The 19,394-nt window shown below is 34.6% G+C and overlaps 2 protein-coding genes across 4 annotated transcripts in view; both read right to left on the bottom strand.

Moving 5' to 3' along the window:
• LOC139689405 (BBSome complex member BBS2-like) overlaps positions 1-6,902 on the bottom strand; it is a 29,316-nt gene extending 22,414 nt beyond the window's left edge. Inside the window, exon 1 of the mRNA XM_071586506.1 lies at positions 6,769-6,902. Within this exon, the coding sequence (XP_071442607.1) occupies positions 6,769-6,885 (117 nt within the window). The 5' untranslated portion in view covers positions 6,886-6,902. The remainder of the gene's footprint in view (positions 1-6,768) is intronic.
• A 4,277-nt stretch (positions 6,903-11,179) lies between these two features.
• The window catches only part of LOC139689417 (collagen alpha chain CG42342-like), a 542,037-nt gene continuing 533,822 nt past the window's right edge, over positions 11,180-19,394 (bottom strand). For all 3 annotated transcript variants that reach the window (XM_071586532.1, XM_071586531.1, XM_071586530.1), the window contains 2 exons: positions 15,185-15,345; positions 11,180-13,068 (listed from right to left, as the gene is read on the bottom strand). In XM_071586532.1, coding sequence (XP_071442633.1) covers positions 15,220-15,345 — 126 coding nt within the window. In that variant the 3' untranslated portion in view covers positions 11,180-13,068; positions 15,185-15,219. The remainder of the gene's footprint in view (positions 13,069-15,184; positions 15,346-19,394) is intronic.

The following is a 19,394-nucleotide window of genomic DNA, read 5'->3' on the forward strand; positions in this document are numbered from 1 at the left end:
TCTAAAAGTTTCAGTTCTTGCCTCTTATCAAGTTAGGTTTGCAAGGAATTTATGACAACAGGTAAGAATTTGTCTTTCCCACTGCCAGGAGCAGCAATTGCCCCAGTGCGCAGAGTACTGAAGTTGCCGAGATTAAGAATGGTATTGTTTGTTTGTTTGCCACTTTGTTTTTATAGCCTCCTCATTGTGTCAAGAAGCTTTTTCGGCTACCTCACTGAAATAAAGGAGCTCTTTGGACATTTTGCATGGCTCCTTAATTCTTCAATCCATCCGGCATGAGAATTCGGATCGATGAATCATGCCAATAGTTCAATTGTAGTGGTTGATTGGAACAAGCAAACCTTTCCACCACATCATGAATATAGTATCTGGGAAGGGATAGATGTCTAATGCTTCATCTTGGATGGGAAGGTATCATTTTTTCCAATTCAACTTCTTCTGTTATTTTTTTATAAAACTTGATTCTATGGTTAAGGACTGTACAACATAACCTATGATCAAATTTTCAATAATGGCTATTGAGGAAGGTTCCAGTCAATCATAATTAATGGGGTAGATACTGTTTAAGACATATAATTATAATTACTTACCAGGTAGGTGTCACTCACAGTTTGGCCTTGCTTTTATACCAAAGCTTCCAACCAAATTGTATCTTATTTATGAAATGCTACACTTAACTTCAATTAGATATGCCAAATTTCACAGCCAACTACTACATCTACAGACTAATCTACTTTCCAAAACCCTACATAATTAGTCTCAAGTTAACATACTTTTAACCATGCCAACATGGACATTTCTTCTTTTTTGCTTAATTTCAGACCTCATTGGTATCTCAGTCAACACAACGCCACCGTTCAAAACAATCAAAATAACCTCCATTCAAATTCAGCGCTCAATTCCCACACCTATACCACTAAATGTGTCTATCAGTACTTGTAATACCAAGCTGAATAAACCACCAATAGAAATGAACACCATCTGATACAACATTAACTTTTAATTTTTGTATCTCCTTACTACATAAAAAAATGTAATGGGTTAAAATATAAAACATGTGTAGCTGTCATAAATTGACCTACTCTTTTTACATATAGTGCTACAATACATAATATGTAAAAAATAAATTGTACAAAAATAAGATGCACACCAATTTTCGGTCTTTACCAACAGTGTGTAGTTATTCATTCATTTATTTAGGTGCTGTACCATTTGTATCTTTTATGTTGTACGGTAAGCCAAGCAAAGATTTTTGTTTTCAAGATTGTTCATATAGGGTATACCATGGAGCAAGGAACTATCTAAATTCAATGGCCTTTGATGGGGCAGTTTTAGGTCCAGTGCTCATATCAGGTATGTACCGAACCTACAATTGTCTCAATGGCACACAGAAGTAAGATAAATCTATTGAGGAAATCTCTCTTCCAAACTATTTGCAAAAAGTAGCCCATGAAAAGCACTACCTTCACCTATCAAACCAAACTTTGGTCATAATAATTTTCAGAAGTTAGTTTGAGAGGAAGAATCAAGGAATCATGAGGCAGACTAGGCATTGCAGTTGATGCAGGTCATGAGTGATGAATCAGTAAAGGGTGAAGTTTAGCAAAAAAGGAGAAATGTCCTTGCCTGCATGGTTAAAAATATGCTGATATAAAACTTATAAGAATACTTAAGGTGCATACATGACAGATTGTAAATCTTATTGTACCAAACAAGGAAATCAGGTGGAAACCAAGCAGTTCTCTTATCAGCAGTTCGGTCTGCTCTCTTACTGCTGCCCCTATATTACTATCAATGTCTTTCCACCTGATACTATGAAGAAGCACCTCCTACTTGCATAACACCTAAGGAAATTCACGCATAAACAAAGTTTCAAGTGAGTGCTTCTATGATATTTCAAACTTTTACCTGGGGTTATTCTTACAACAAAGATAGAAATATTCCTCAGTTTTCTCATAAGTATATATTTTCTGGCATTGTGGATGATATACGAGTATATTTCAACGCCTGAAAAATACTTTACTAGAGTAAATGTCATGGGTTAGAATCCAGCAATGATCAAAAATGGGCAAATGACCTTTAAATTAATAAAGAAAAACATACATTAAAATTAAATCAAAGAAATTACAGAATCACCCTTCAAAAACATGCAGGCAATTAAAAGGTACTGCCCAGCAAATGGTTTAATGATTTTAATGTTCTCCAGCACAAAGAATGAAGCATTTTGAAATTTTTCAGCAATCAAAGTGCAGAGAAAAAATGCAGGATAAGGAAAAGCAGTTTTTAAACATGGTAAAAAGGTTTAGCACAATGAATATATGCTACATATCCTGCCTAGACACAGTTTTATCAGAGGAAGCCCATACCAAAGCACAGTACTAGCAAAAACCAGAATTTTAATAGCAAACATACATAACCACTCCATTTTCATTTCGTAAGCAAGCATATTCTATATATTCTTACTATATATATTACATATAGTAAGATATTTGTTTTTTACAATTTATTTTTGATACATCTTTGGAAATTTGCTAAAATTTTGAAGGACAGCAGAGGTATCAGTAGATTTTAAGAGGATAAGACTTGAAAGCAACTAATTTCTTCTTATGCTGTAAAGCAAAAATTTAAGTATTTTTAAGTACACATACTGTTAAAAAACAAAGAAAGGCTTCATAAAGAAAGAAACTAAAAACTTTCAATTGGCTTTGTAAATATAATCCCACACCTTAGGTACTTAACCAAATTCTTAAAATATCATTTATAATATAACAGGTAGGTTGGCAGCATAGATGGGAGAGCATTTGGATTCTTATCAGATTTTCACAGGTTCTCTTGAGGAAATTTAATCAATAATCCAAATTTAATTTCCTGGTCACCATAAATTCATGGTAATAGACAGGTGGCACAGATAAATCAAAATCCCATTCACCTTAACAAGTGAATTTCTTATTCTTTCCAGCTTAGTTCAATGTTAACTCAACCCTCACCTAAAACCTTTGTATTGATACGGTCGTGATAGTAGCACAAAATATCACCTAAACCCATTTATTTTGAGGGGACTCAACCAAGAGCTGAGGTCATTTACAATCATACCAAAGGGGGAATTCTCCTTGCAAACTTAGGATCAGCCTGTGAGAATATGTCCAGCCAACTAACCAATTATTGATAAAGATTGAAAAACTCTAATTCTCCTTTGTAATACTTGTATTTCATTCTTCCATAAAGTCTATGTGGTGCTAGGGGATTCAAAACTAGTCCGTAGGGGTTGTCAACCATTGCTCTTAGAAGAGCAATCCAAGGCTATGCTGATAACAATGTTAAAGAGAGCAGAAAAGAGGGTGATGGATTTAAAATTTTAGAATTCACACAATGGGGATTGACTGATATTTATGAGTTGAAAAAATATGCCAGGAAAAGCATTTATTCAACTATCCTAATATTTTGTCACAAAGCAATGGATTTTGCCACTTAGGCTTACATCCAAATCTTGGGGGAACAAGGCTGCACAGAAATTTTATTTCACTACGTCCATAGTAAAATTGATGTCGGAAGGGCAATCCCTCCCTAGAATTATTTGGGTGGGATGATCAATTCCCTGCATCAACCAAACCTATGGCATATATCAACAAAGCCACAATTGTTACGATGCAACAGATTGACAATCAGGCTCAAATGTGAGGAAACTACGAGGGTCATCCGGAAAGTAGTACCCGTTCGTGAAATAAAGACACAAAAGTAAATATTAACAGACATAAAAAATTTTATTTGAAAGAGGATACTTTAAACTACTTCTCAACATAATCTCCAAGCAAATTAAGGCATTTGTCATAACGTGTGACAAGTTTCTGTATTCCTGCTGCATAGTCCTTCGCCGCCAGCTCATTGAGATACGCGAGGGACCCATCTTGCACAAATTTTTGCATAATGCAGATGGTGTTTAACAATTTCATGAACAATTGTTCGAGAAACATTGGGAAAATGCTCACAGATGTCATCAATTGTGACGCGCCGATCGTTCCTCACGAATTCGTCAACTGAGCTCACCAGTTGGTCTGTAATGACAGACGGTCTCCCCGAACGCTCATCGTCGTGTGTGTTCCCCCTCCCCATGTTGAAGTTGCGACACCACCGCCGAACAGACGACTCGTCCATTACATTGTCTCCATACACCTCCTTTAATTGGCGATGAATATCACATGGGCGAACGTTTCTTGCATTGAGGAATTTAATCACTGCCCTCACTTCACAACTGGCGGCGTTCTCAATTTTTTTAAACATTGTAAACAATCACAGAAACAACACAGGCAATGCTAGCGTCACGCAACTTGGCTCAGAGAAGGCAGACAAGCCACTGAAGCTATCTGACCTCGTCCAGCGGCTACTCGCGTCGTCAGCACTTCATGCGGCACGAACGGGTACTACTTTCCGGATGACCCTCGTATTTTGCGTATGATAATGGGAATTTGGTCATATCGATCCTTATTTCTCGTAATAAGGCATCACCAATCAAATGGCCAAATAAATTAAGTGGCTACCCTCATCAGTAAGCATCTCAATAAATGAGGTTAATTTTTAGAGTCAGGAAGAAGGCATTTCACTTGAGAAGCAGATGCAATAGGATACTCAAATATCTTAGCAGCATAATTATTTTTGATACAGCAGGCTATCCTAATATTTTAATATGTCTACATGTATTTTGCACTAAAATATGTTTCCCAAAGTTAGATGTGGAGAATTGCACACAATGCCCTCTTTAAATATACCTGATCAAAATCAATTAAAACTGTCATTTTTAAGTTTTATGTTCAATACTATTCATAATTTTTCTTAATCACTTTGCTCATGCTGGAAATTCTTCTTCAGTGGTAGAAAAGCCTTTGGTTTGTAATTGACAGGATGATGTAACATTCTCCAAAAAGGGAGGCATAATTGCTGATTTTACCTCTCATGGTGATCTGCATTCTGAAATGACTATCAACCAAGATGGGATTTTTTCTCCATGTACTTACACGTTCCAATACCACCCCAGCTCCCATCCCTATTGCACTCCCTCAGTGAAGCAACACTTATTACCTCAGCGTTTATTCCTTTTCCAACCTAAGGATGATTCATGATACCATTCCACTTGATAGCTTGACTCTGCCATATTCCTGCTCCTCTCCATGACCCATCATCTTCCTGTTTCTAATTTCAAAGAGTATCAGGAGCAGTTCCACATGTAAAAAGTATTGCAATGCACTGTGTGTTTATGTGTGACAGATGAATACATGGATGAGGTAGGCATAAAAAGTTGATATGAAAATATACCCATCCATTTAAATGCTGATGATGCACTTTGCCAACTGAGAGCCCAAAAGATTAACAAGTAGCCCAGCATAATTTTGGTGAGGTATCAGAGAGAATCCAACTGTGGGTGAATACTGCACAAGATGAATTTTAAAATATATTATGTGTTACTTACACAGTATACTTGTGAAATATGATGACAACTGTAGGGATTTAAAATGTTATGAATGTCAATAGAGTGTAATTGGTAGTATGTGGAGTATATAAAAATATTGTTGCCTAAAGGAGAAGGCAATATATAACGGTAAGCTACTTCCAACATAAATGCATAGGAGCGAAAATAAGATAAGCCAGGATTAGTATAATGTAGCATATAACATGATTGGTATGAGGGACATAAAGAGTATTTGTAATAAAGGTAGAGGAGATAGAAGGAATGTGTGGAGGATGAAGGAATTAACCGGATATCCCCACAATAAACAAATGAAAGAAGTACCCTCTGCTCAACAAACAGACGTCTGCTGGCCTGGTTATATTGAAAGAATAGGCGAGCTGAATCACGAAACATGAATGAGACGAGTGATGAATTATGTGGTATAGGTCTACTCAGAAAATCATGACTGAGTCAAAGACACTCTGAAAATGAGACCTGAGTAAGATTGGAAGTTTCACAGGCAGAGGAGCAAGTATGAAACAACGACTTAATGTGATAAGAGGTGAAATAAGTATGCAAAAAACAAAAAATAAGTATGAAAATGCGCTCTTTACCAAAATGATTTGAACTAGGCTTTTTTACTTACAGTTTCTGGAAAGGGGTAATATGAAGGTAAATTATGCATGAACCCAGAGCTCTGAAGTGGTGGTACGCCATGTCGCATGAATAGTACACATGTTCTAGGGAGAAGACTAAACCCCAAGAACTCTTATGTATGCGCGATTCACTGGGAAATCCTGAGTAATAGTTGCATCCGTCTTTTTCCTACTTTCATCTTGATCCCGCATCCCTTTCTTAAAACTTAAGCGTCTTAAAAAAAAGTAACTCAACGTGAAATCAACGAGGCTACTACAATTACTACTAATTACACCTCAAAGGAAATAAAATACAAATCAATGATATGTTTGCCAGTCCTACGAGTTTTTCTTCGCGTACCGCGAAAATGACAGCAAAATCGGCGACATTTATAAAAGGTATCATTTATTTTTAAAATTTATTAAATATAGTTTTTTTTATTAAAAAATCATTAAACTTGATATTTACAAACTAAGTGTCACTGAGAATTTGGCTATTATTTGGGATGACAAACAATAAATACAATTAGTAAACAATCAGAAAATAGTTTTTACCCGACCAATATTGACCACTTTGAAGGAGTAAAACAAAATGTTCGTTGCTATACCACTTACGAAATCATGGCATATATAAATGTTAAACATCTTGTGAACGTGCAAAAACATATTACGCAGTAAAAAAACGCGAAGCACCTTATTTGAGGATGATACCGTGGAAAGAGCTGGATGAACGCCATCATATTTTCCAATTGTCACAAAGCCAGGCACGATTTTTTGATTTAGTTGAAAATTATAACTGGGTGATTCCATTTCAAATCGTAGGCGTGCGCTTGTAACAATAAGAAGGGAGCAGTTAATGCAGAAAAAATTTTGGGCACGTAACTACCTACGATAAAAGCAACCACACTCCACATGAGTTTGTTATTCCAGCGGTTACCATGGTTACCAGAGAAACCAGCTGAGAGAAGATCACAAAGCAATGTTGCCAAATTAGACCATATCCATCGATGCAATAGATCGCTGGCTACGCTCGAATGTATCCCATCAAAGCGCGCGCAGTATGGCACTGGTAATACGCGTGCAAGGCAATAAAATCCATGCCCATTAGCACCCTTAGCAGCAAATTTACGTACCTGCAGAAAATGCGGTTGATTTGAATACACCAACTGAAGAATAAATTTAACTGTGCAGCCAATGTTAACAAAGCATTTCATTTAAGTTAATCATCAGATTAAAGCAACCCCATGGCAGTTATTCTGGATGTGTTCATAGTAGTACTGAAGCACAATGAGTTATACTACCATCAGTCATATTTGTCTTATTGCTATTTCATCATTTATATTGTCTCAAAAAAGTGAAACGGAATCAATGCATATTGAAATGGCTTAAACTGCATTTTACTTATCTATTGAAAATGCTCTCTTGGGTGCTTGAGATTCCTCATTCATTTCCCCAAGGGGAATTAATTTCTAAGCAGGAAAAGCATTGTTCCATGTGGGGAAATAAATATCTCCCATGATGAAATCCCTGGAACTCTCTATAGGGGAGTTCCAGGAAATAACTTCCCAGCCAGGAAATAAGACTTCCTTGAAATGATTCCCCATCCTGTATGAATTGTTAGTTGATGATCATTCCTGGAGGTGTTACAATGACAAGAGGCATGGGGATATTCACTGGAGGACAAGGTACAGTAATGCAACTTATAAAATATTAATAAAGAAAATTTCCATGAAGAAATAAGTAAAAGCCAGTATTCAGGAATATTATTGGGAAGAATAGAATAATAGAAAGCAATTTATAAACGAAATAGTTCCAATAACACAAAAATAAGTTAAATTCAATATACATACAATGAATGGGGCTTGATAGAGCCATGATCAATAATTAGAGAAAGGCTGAAATGCTAGAATAAACAGTAGGTTTGAAAAACAGGAATATCTAGATTTAAATAATAGTAAGACTATATATGAAAGGATACTAGGATACTGAAGATGAAAATAATCCCTTGGTGTCACATTTATATGTTGTTAAATGTGAACAGACTTACCTTAATTTCCTTAAGTATGAAAAATCTGCAGTACATACAAGAAAAAGAGGGTGAATACAAAATCCATGGAATTCCCCATTTACTTATTGTGTAGATACTGCAGATGTGCTCATACCTGATTTCTTAAATTATCTTGCAAATTATCTTAACTCTACATGCCATTAAATGCCCCTTATCATGGTAGAATTCCTTTAGTATTCATTGCCCTGTGCGAGAACTGAGATACACCTTTGAAATTTTTTCAAAAAATAATAAACCCTGAAAAGAGAATTGGACAACATTTTCCATGATATCAAATATTTATGCTAAGTAGTCTGGATGGTCTTGCGGTGTATATTAAATTCAAGCAAGAGCACCTGAGGCACTCAAAAAAGGTTTCACTTAGGATAAGGGAGCAAGGGTTTACAGTAACCCCTAAAGAAAGAGCTGGAAATTAGAATTTGGGCCTCAACAAAAGGAGTTTTATCACCAAGAACCTTCATATATCATGGGGACATGGAAAGTGTAACATCATGGCCCAATTGGCAGAGGACAAAACCAATGCCAAACAGATGATTTGGACTACATGAGGCAGACATTTCAAGTAGACCTTGGGAGAGAATAAAAACTACATTGGACTACGATCTAGAACTTGGAAACATCACAATACAAGTAGTGGTTCTTGACTAACGATTACGAGTATGCCATTAAAATTCATGCTAGGAAAATTAATACTCCAAATGTAGTAAAGGTTAAAAATATTTTTAATAATTTTGAGACACCATAGATTTTTAAATGGTGAGGTATTCATGTATGCAGACGATACCAATCATCTGTTAAAGCAGGCAGGAAATGTGGTTCTACCAGCTGAGGAAGTTGTCACAAACATGGAGAGTTGGTGTTCTAATAATAAGGTTCTAATAAATAAGAGTAAATCATCCTATATGCTGTTTCATACGCCACAGAAGAAAATTGACTGTAGTCCATACATTAAGTTTACAGACAACAGTCTAGGACGTACAACAGGTATTAAATTCCTTGGTTTGTTCTTAAATGAATGTCTTAGTTGGGATAGTCACATTGATAATCTTGCATCTCAAATTGCCTCTGGTTGTTATTTAATCAGAAGGATGAAAAAACTTACGAATACTGACACAGCCATAAGTCTATATTATGCACATGTCTATAGCAGATTGAAATATGGCATAGTGGCATGGGGAAATTCCACTCCATCTGAAAGAATTTTTAAACTCCAAAAGTGGACAATAAGAACAATTTGTAATGCTAGTCAAAAAGAGAGCTGTAGAGGCCTATTTAAAAAGCTGAGGATTATGCCTCTATCCTGCATTTATATGTATGAATCCATATTATTTGTAAAAACTTTTGAAGGTAAATTTAACTTAAAAACAAATAAAAATGTGCATAACTATGATACCAGAAAAAAATCCAATTATGTAACAAGTTCTCATAAACTTTCTATGTTCAGCAATGGGCCTACGTATATGGGTTGTAAATTATTTAACAATTTGCCAATAGAAATAAAAAATGAGCAAAGACTGGTGTATTTTAAAATTAAATTAAAAAAATATTTACTTGACAATTGTTTTTACAATGTAAAAGAATTCTTGTTTAAATGACTGTTAATATTGCTGTATGATGTTTAAATCTTGTAATATGTACTACTATTTTAATGTATATTTGACAAGGCCTATATATGTACTAACATATCAACAGGACCAATAAATTTATTATTATTATTGTCAGATAATGCCTAAGTATTTCACTACCGGAATGTGTTTCTCACATGGCTTCAGACATGTTATCCTCATCCTGTTGCACCCACCCTCACAGCTATAACATACATGGAGGTTTAACCAGAATCTGTGATAGGTACATTTTAACTTTTTGAAATATGCAAGTTGTTAGTGACAAAAAGCAATTTTATACACAAAGGTACACATAATTGTGCAATTCCATTCTGAGGCATGAAAGGTTTAAAATTAAATAAATGTATGAAGTAAATTTCAATCTGATGTGTTTATTTCTGAATGTAATTATCACTATGAGAAATATAATTGCACTAATCTTATTATACTAAAGCCACTTCAAGTGTCATATCTCCCACCAATGCAATATATTTTAGAGATGATTGAGGCTGATACTTGAGGAAATCCATTTGCAAAGTACGAAGAAAAGAATCAGACTTTGAAACCAGCCAACAATAATAAATTCTTTCCTGTGGAAATGAAAAGTCTTTGATAATTACTACAATATACTATTGAACGCATTAAGGCTAGATTATTAACTTGAGAAGAAGTTGGGAGAGTGACTGGATAATAAGGGCAGAAAGATGCCCTTTTGAAATTCATGATTTCAGGCAAAACAGTGGGAAGTCTATTTGAGTAAAATTACTTGTCCATAAGCACTTGCTATTGTGCCCAACATTTTATTTTAAATATGACTTAGGTTTTTATGCAAGATATCATGACCAGGTAAAGTGCATGCAGAAAGTTTACTTATATCCATGTACACACTAAAGGGAGAGATTGGTGGAACTTCTAGGAAGGATTAGGAGGAACTCATTAGTGGGGGAGCCAATGAGCTGAAAGGAAAGATAAGGAGAGGGAAGTCGAGGAACCCCTTTATAAGCACTTAGTGAATGAAAAGTGGAAGGCCCAGGAAGCGGGAGTGGAAAGTGTGCAAAGATTCATTAGTCAAAAATGCATCATATTAAAAATCATTCCACAATTGCAATAGATGAAAAACTTGCACATGTGCTAGCTGCTCAAGAGCATTAATTCTCTGTCCTTTATTTCAGTGATAGAGTGTCTGTCTGGTTGGCATTTTTGTTTACAAAACAGGCCAAGCATTTCTTTTATTCATTCTTTGAATTTTCTGAGATAGGCCATCTATGCACTGCTGCCTTCTTGAGATGTCTGGGGATAAGGAAATGAGGTCACCAGATCTTATTTTTCAGTTTTTACAGCATCATAAATTTAATTCATATGGATTATAAATGATTAAAAATTTATTCCAAAACTATTGGAACATACTACTTGACATCTGGATAGTCCTGGCTGTACATACTCCAAGTATGACAATTTGTATCTGAAGATTGGCTATCAGCATTGGTGAAAGTAGGAGGTATATGCATATGAAAATGAATAATGAAGGATGACATTGTATATAAATGGTCCAAAATTATTTATTTACAATTGAATTGTCAAGAAATAAAAATGAAACATCTGAAGCACCTGAGCTGAAAGCTAATAAGACACTTCTTTTAGTGGGCTTTACTCTGTAGCATATATTCACAAAATGACATACTTACTACAACTTTATTTTTAATCAATAAATGTGCACTGAAAATTATCAATGTTTACTTTTATACCCTTCATGAGAATTTGAGATGACAGCATCTCTTTGGGGAATTTTTACTGCCATTTAAAAAGGAGATGTACCTACTAAAAAAACTATTTTTCAAACTTTAAAAAGGTATATGCTGATTAATGTATATGAGTATTAACACATCATTTAATCAGAAATTTCAAGGGTAAAATTTTATGAGATGACGTAAAATGCTAAATAAGAAAGCTGTCAAAGGACTTATAGCATGAGCTTGATAGCTTGCCCTATTAAATGAAAATACAATAAGAAGAATAACATGCATTTCCACAACATTAAAAATAACACACATACCAATAACCCCAAAAATAACATTCTAATTGATTTTAAGGCTGAATTTTGAGAAGATGAGCAGCACATACTTTTAGAGGCAATCCTAAAACAAGGCAATAATTGTCCAACAATCATTACATACCACCAAATTGCAATGAGCCAAGAAAACCTTTAACTATTTGAAATTTATTTGATTCTCCAATCTGTCAAATTTCAGTGAAACAAATTTGAACAAAATAATATTATGGCAGATATTGATTTGATGATTCTTTAAAAATTGTAAATCCTGCATGCAAGGGTTTTATGATGTATCAAATTATGGCTTCACTAAATATATTACTTTACGGCAGTGAAGAGCCATGTCACATCCATTAAAATAAAATGCACAGTTGGGGTACCTAATTCAAATTTTATGCCAACAGAAACTTGAAAGAATTCTTTCTTCCATGCTTAAACAATACCATATTGATTTGACAGGAATTCTTTGCTTACTACCTCAAAAATATGTAAGCAAACTAAAGGTAAAGAAAATCGTCCATATTAAATATATAATTTCAGTTTTCATAGAGACAAAAGATTCATTTCGTCAACAGTATTTTAACATGGGGTTTTAACCTAGGTACTCTTCAATGCACAGATTCAAGAGCAATCCACAATCCACATCATTTGCACAACTACATAACAGTTACACAGCTTGTGTTAAACAATTTAGTGCTTAAAATTATTCACATGGTACATATGTATATGAATTAACTCTGCCAGATTTCATAAATATAAGTCTTTGTAAATACTGGTTTTAGCACTTAATTCTTGCAAATTTCCATTCAGAAATCTGCATGACCAAGCTGCTGGAGTATCGATAAGGAACAAACACCATTAGTTCACATGAAATAACTTGAGTCTTGATTTTCTCAACATGTGCATCCAAAATCAGCCCTTAGTTAATTCAATTTTAAAGCTATGGTGCAAAATGTTGGAACCACATATGAAACTATATACAGCTCTTTCCAGGGTCTGTATCCACTCAAGAACAGTCACTCTGAACAAGTGTGTTTAATTATGAAAGCACTTTCTCCTTCTTAACTAATTAGTCATGGAGTATGTCATGTTTCTTCATCCTTTGAATATGGTGAATGTCTCCATTTCTTCATGATAGTCATGAAGAGAAGGGAATCTAAACTGACTCCCAAACAAGTTATTCTGTACACACATTATGATAAGTACATATATACAAATATAACACTCACTAATCACATCCCAAGTTCAACAGATTCTTCTTGTGTTAGGAACTGGAATGAGGAATAACATTCATTACACACAAGAGAAATTCTGAGCATAAAAATCATTTTTATGAGCTAAAATGAAAATTCTTGGAGAGTTCAATGCAATTAAAGTTTAGAGAACATAAAATTTATAAGAAAACTGAAGCATAGGTTTCTTAAAAAGCAAGGAAAACGATGTTTATTTTCCCTACAGAATAAACTAAATGATTCAAAAGTCTAATTTACAAAAAAATTGATTATGCACTAATCTCATGCCATGCAAATGAATTACTGAAATCAGACAAAGGCCACAGGACTTGAGGTTACTAAGGCTGTGGTTTAAAGAGGAGGGGGATGACATTGAAGCGAGTAGATTAATGGAATATTATGATTAACATAATACCAAGGATAATAAATGTTCCCCAGGGTTGGGATTCATAAGTAATCAAATGGAATCCAGAGGACATCTATAGTAAATGACCATGAGTATTCCACATGCCACAGTTCCCGCAGAGATATTTGATGGATCTCAATATACTAGGAATTAACTTGCAGCCCCATCTAAGCATCAGTAGTCTTCTAAATGGTTTCCTAGATAATTCAATATGGAATGACAATAGATTTTATTAATGCATGGGCTAAACCCCACAAGATTGAGAGAGCATTTTGTATAAACTCTTTTTTTATCTGAACATGTTCCTGGACAACTTCTAAAAAGTAAATTCAGATTTGGTTCTCTGTAATGTTCATTTTCTTTCAAAAACTCTTTGAATTCTCAATCCTAATTTAAGTTAGCCAGGCCAGAATTCCTTCAATACCTCTTTCATTTTCATTAATCCTCTTAATTGATCTTCTCCCCTTTTTGCCATTAACTTCATTACTCTTTTAAAGTAAATATGTAGTCAATTATTGATAATTTATTGACATTCAGCAAAACCTTTGTAACTCCAATTGCCTATTATGTAAAGTCTACTATGGATTAAATGCAAATATATTAATTGATAACCTCATGTAAAAAGGGATTCAGGTAATAATAATTAGCATGATGATAATTAAGGGAATGCTCATGAAAAAATTGCAATCTAACACTTTCATATTTTATATACCAAGTTAAATAATGAATAATGGCATGCCATTTAGATTTGTTCTTCCTGAAATTTTACTGATATATTTCCAATTACTGCAGTAAAAATGCCAACTCATTTGAATATTTTTTTCAACGCTCCCTGGTTATTCAAAGCTTGATTTTAAATGCATAATAATTTGTTATTTGTATCAAATCAAAGGCTTTCTATGATACCTACTTGCATGTATATGAACCAATCATGGTGGTTCTTTTGAAGCATGACCTAAGATTTTGGATCAGTTTTGAAAAGAAGGCCAAAAATAAAATTTTGGAAGTACCTACTTCAATTTAATATCATTCATTTAAATTCACGGCTAAAACTGCTTCAATAGCAGCACACCAAAAGGTTTGATAAAAATAGCCACCCTTTTTAAACTACTGGACTGGAAACTAAGGCAACAATTCACATTCAAAATTAGTAAATAAAAGAATACTGAATGTTTTTGGGTCTTTGTATAATGCGTCCAAGAAATATTTTTAAATCATGCATTTTGGTAATGATTATGAAAAAAAATCAAATCAAAACTCCTGATTCTGGATCTGATGATAACTTTGGGAAACTTAGGCAGAGGATAGGTTCAGATGTTATTTAGTCAACCTTGAATTTTTTATTTAACTCTTCTCAAACCTAGGAGACATATCTATTCATTAGAAGAAAATTTCAGAAATTGAGTAATCATGGAATACAAAATAATGCACACTTCAAAGAAAAATGCAACATTTAAGAAAAATTTATTTCAATGATTGAATTCAATTTAGAAGGGCATAACGTTTATGCTGGTTAGATGCTAATACATGTAAATACCAATATTTATTAAATTACTCACACACACACACACATGTATGTATATATATATATACATATATATACATATATATACATATATATACATATACATATATATATATATATATATATATATATATATATATATATATATATATATATATATATATATATATATATATATATCTGCAAAGTCATATCAGAAAAATAAGGTTAAATATATTACTTACTTATCAATTTAGTAAGTATTATCCCTCACAGCTGCTTAATTGTTTGTGGAATGGTAATGTGGATCAGCATACTCCTCATAATCTTCTTCATAATCCACTTCTGATTGGGGCTCTGGTGTGGCAATATATGTTGATGGAGTAGTGACAGGAACTGAGTAGCCCTGAAGGAATGTAATATTTGAGATATTGTAACACAGCATAAAAATAACACGTGGTTTTAATTTCTAACAGAAAGTTCTTTCAGATAGATAAAATGATTCTCAAATTATGGAATAATAAAAATTAGCTGCGTCAGTTACAAAGGCTTATTTCATCAGAAGGAACAGCATTTAATTATAATAACCTCACTTCCGATAAACTAATTTCGTAATCACTTCAACCATAAATGTTTTCTGCAACAAACCCATTATCATCCAAACAAAGTTTGTTTTTGAAACATATTGTATTGCAACTTGCAAGTAATCATTGGGGATATAATCCACCTCAGAATCCTTTCCATTTTGCCATCGAATTATGACATTTTGGACACTATACCTGTATTTCATAAATGCAAGTGAATACTCATTCTCTATCCTCTCCAAATATATTCTGTGTTAATGATGAATGTTGATATGAAATCACACCAAAGTCCTCCCATAACACAAACCCCTCCCCTACCCTCTAATAACAATTATATTAGTAAATATTGGAGAAAACAGAAAACTTTCAAAATGCTGTCATTCAATTGCTGGCAGGCACTGCAGCCTCTAAGGGCACCATACGAGGGCAGCCAAAGGATCAACATCCTATTAAATCATTTAATGCCAACATAACAGATTTTTTTGCTTTTAATCAGCTTTCAGTGAACCAGTGCTGCCTACAAACCTTTGGAAATAATAGCAATTTCTACTTTTGAAATATGAAACCACATAAGTGATAATGGAGTAGTTTCCAGCTCTTTGATATTAATCTCTACAAAAGGATTAATCAAATTGAAAAAATGACATGAAGTGTGTAAAATAATATTTTAATTTACAGTACTTCTTAATTATTATTCAAACTAGAAGCCTTATCACGCATTGGATAACAATGAAATAAAAAAAATAATGGGCATGATGTAGGAATTTCTCATTAAGTATCAATATGAGTTAAAGTTTATTAACCCTTTTTTATCGGAGGACTTTCATCATCTTCCTCACTGTGGAGTAGATGAACAAGTAGCCACTTATAAAAAATAATCCCCATTTGGAACTTGTAAATATGAACAAAATGGAATGACTGCACTCTGGGAAAGATAGATATTGAAGAGAGAAATAAGGAGCAAACCTCATGATGCAAATTGAGGGAACGCTGGAAGGAATTTTTTCACAACTGCAATAAATCATGTAATATACCATATTTTCCAACCCATTATATTCACATTCATTTTTCAGGTTAGAATTAACAAAATATATCGGGATCAGAAAGAAAAGGATCAAAGAATTTGAATAAAACTGCACAGGTAAATTTTACTTAAGGTACATAAGACAGATACAGCCATATCAATGTTTAGTATTATCACTATTATGCAATGTAGAATCCCAGTAATTCATCATCACTGCTGCTTAATCATTTCCACAGTTATTTACCCTGGGGTTATCACTTACCTCTTACAAAATGTGATCCCACTTCCATGTAGCACATTGTCAATTTCACATTTTGAAGAGACATTCTGATGCCTACTTTTACCTTTCTGCCAGGACTTTTAATCACAAGCAGTAGAAATTGAGGCCCAGTTCAGTCTCCTCATTGGTATGATGCCATTAGTTCATACATAATAACCTTCCTTTTGTATTCAAGTGGCAGTTTCAGTGGAAGCTTTGACCATCTAAGAGCATATGAACATATATTTTTCACTCATCTGAATTTACTAAGTGCATGTTTAACCTCTATTGACTTCAAGTCTAAATTCAATATTGTATGACAATTGCCTCTCTTAAGATCATCATCATTTAACTTTTTATGCAACACTTAGTTTCTGTTATTATTTTGATATAATTGAACTTTGTAATAAAAGCAACCATTTTCTATGCCTTTACAAAACTGTCATACTACGACAGTTTTGTACGTACGACAGTCTCGTACTTAGGATTGAATGCCAGCAGACTTCGAGCTTATCGGGAGAGATACAGTGCATATAGGAGGGCAGTTCAATAAGTACCCGTGTTAGAAATGAAGAAACAATTTCTTTTAAAACATTTTTTTTATTTTTCAACATAGTCCCCTTTTAGAAAGATACACTTCTCCCAACGTTCCAGCCATTTTTTTAACCCCTCCAAAACATAGGATTCGTCAAACTCTCCAAAATACGCCTCTGTCTCGGCGATAACTTCCTCGTTTGAGCTCAATTTTTTCCCGCGAGGCATTTCTTCATGTTAGGGAATAAGAAAAAGTCACAGGGAGCCAGATCGGGTGAATATGGGGGGTCAGGCAGCAATTCATAACGTAGTTAATGCAGTTTGGCGGCTAGTTCCAAGTTGACAGCCGGATCAGCTTGTTGTCCACCGTGAGCAATCACGGCACCCATCAGGCCGAAAATTTTTTCATCACCAACTTATCATGTAAAATATTAATTGCCTTTCCAGTCAACACACCCACGGCCTCTGCTACTTTGCGCACTTTCGTTCGTCGATCAGTGAGAATCATGGTGTGGACTTTTTGAATGATTTCCTCGGTAACCACATCTGCCGGGCGTCCTGGTCACTCCTCATCAAAAGCAGATGTTCGCCCACGTTTAAATTCATTGAACCAGCATCTAACTGTGGTCATGGATGGCAAAGTGTCCCCATACACAGCATCCAACTTTGCTTTTATCTCCAGGCATCTCTTCCGATCCAAAAACAAAAAGCGAATTACCGAACAATACTGCTCTTTTTCCATCTTTGCGAAAATCACGAAACACCTCTTACTCGAATGGCTGCCAAATCCAACCTAACCTTTAGATCTGTCTAAAATTTGTTTCACCGTCATTTGATAGATGGCAGCACACGATGATAACATAAACTTCCCTCAGGAACCTCCTTTGTTGTCAAGCACGGGTACTTATTGAACCGCCCTCGTATGTATTAGCAGAAGGGTAACATCCTCATTAGCACAGTTAATATTTTTTTGTAGCGGCACAATATGCAAGATGAAACTAAATACATTACATTGTATAAGTTTCCATTTTATTTGGAAATTTTTTTAGAAAGTACTTTCAACAAAATATGAAAACACTGTTGCTTAACACTTACTCAAAACAGTAACATTATTGAAATTTGTACTCAAGACAACAATTTTCTATGCCTGATGAGGGGAAAAATACTTTTTAACATTTTTCTGTAGAATTGCCTTGTGCTTATTGGTCGAAGTCATATACATGTACCCCTGAACCAATTAGATGCAGGCTGATTTTAGAGCACATTATGGAATAAAAAAGTGCAACTTGTGGGCCCGGAAGTATGCTACATGCAAAGGGTCTTTCTTAAATTTGAGACAACATCCTCAGTCCATAGGCATACCAAAATCTGGTTTCAATGACAACTGGGTCATCAAAATAACAGCGCAGAAGCAGCAGAAAACCTTCCCCACCTACTCGTCCACTATCATGCTGTTCATAATATTTTGAATAAAAATTACATCATTATGAATTAGCTTTTGGCACGCGAATTCATCTGAAACATATCCATTCCTCCCTTCATTCAGACAATCAGTAGCATGCTAATCAACTGAAAGCAGTTGATTGTCAGTGTGGTAGAGATAGCCTCCTGCCTCAAAGCAAGCAAATCCTCATTATTGAAAAACTTCAGGGTACCAGCAACTAAAATAATTGGAAGTTTCTCAAGGTACTTCATGTGGTACATGAAGATTTTTGGGATTGCTAGAGTTAATGACTGTTCTTGAGAGCAAGAGCAGAAATGAGCTGAGGGCAAGAGCAAAAATTTGCCTCATGATCATGCCACATTGCTTGATTCATGTACGATCATCAAAAAGTCTCAGGAAGCTTCGGATAGCCTTACAGCAGCTGAGGAGGATAAGGGGTTGACCAAATGGCTTGGATTGCTAAGGATACCATTTGGGGTAAGATTGGACCACTATGAGAGCTTGGAATCTTATGCTATGGAGATAATGTTCTATGCAACAGTTGGCTGGTATTAGTGCTCCCATCGATTACGAATTTGTAGGGGGTCATCATACTGAGTGGTCTACCATC

The sequence above is a fragment of the Hetaerina americana genome, unplaced genomic scaffold, assembly GCF_022747635.1.
Source record: "Hetaerina americana unplaced genomic scaffold, ioHetAmer1.1.p SCAF_23, whole genome shotgun sequence".
NCBI lineage: Eukaryota > Metazoa > Arthropoda > Insecta > Odonata > Calopterygidae > Hetaerina > Hetaerina americana.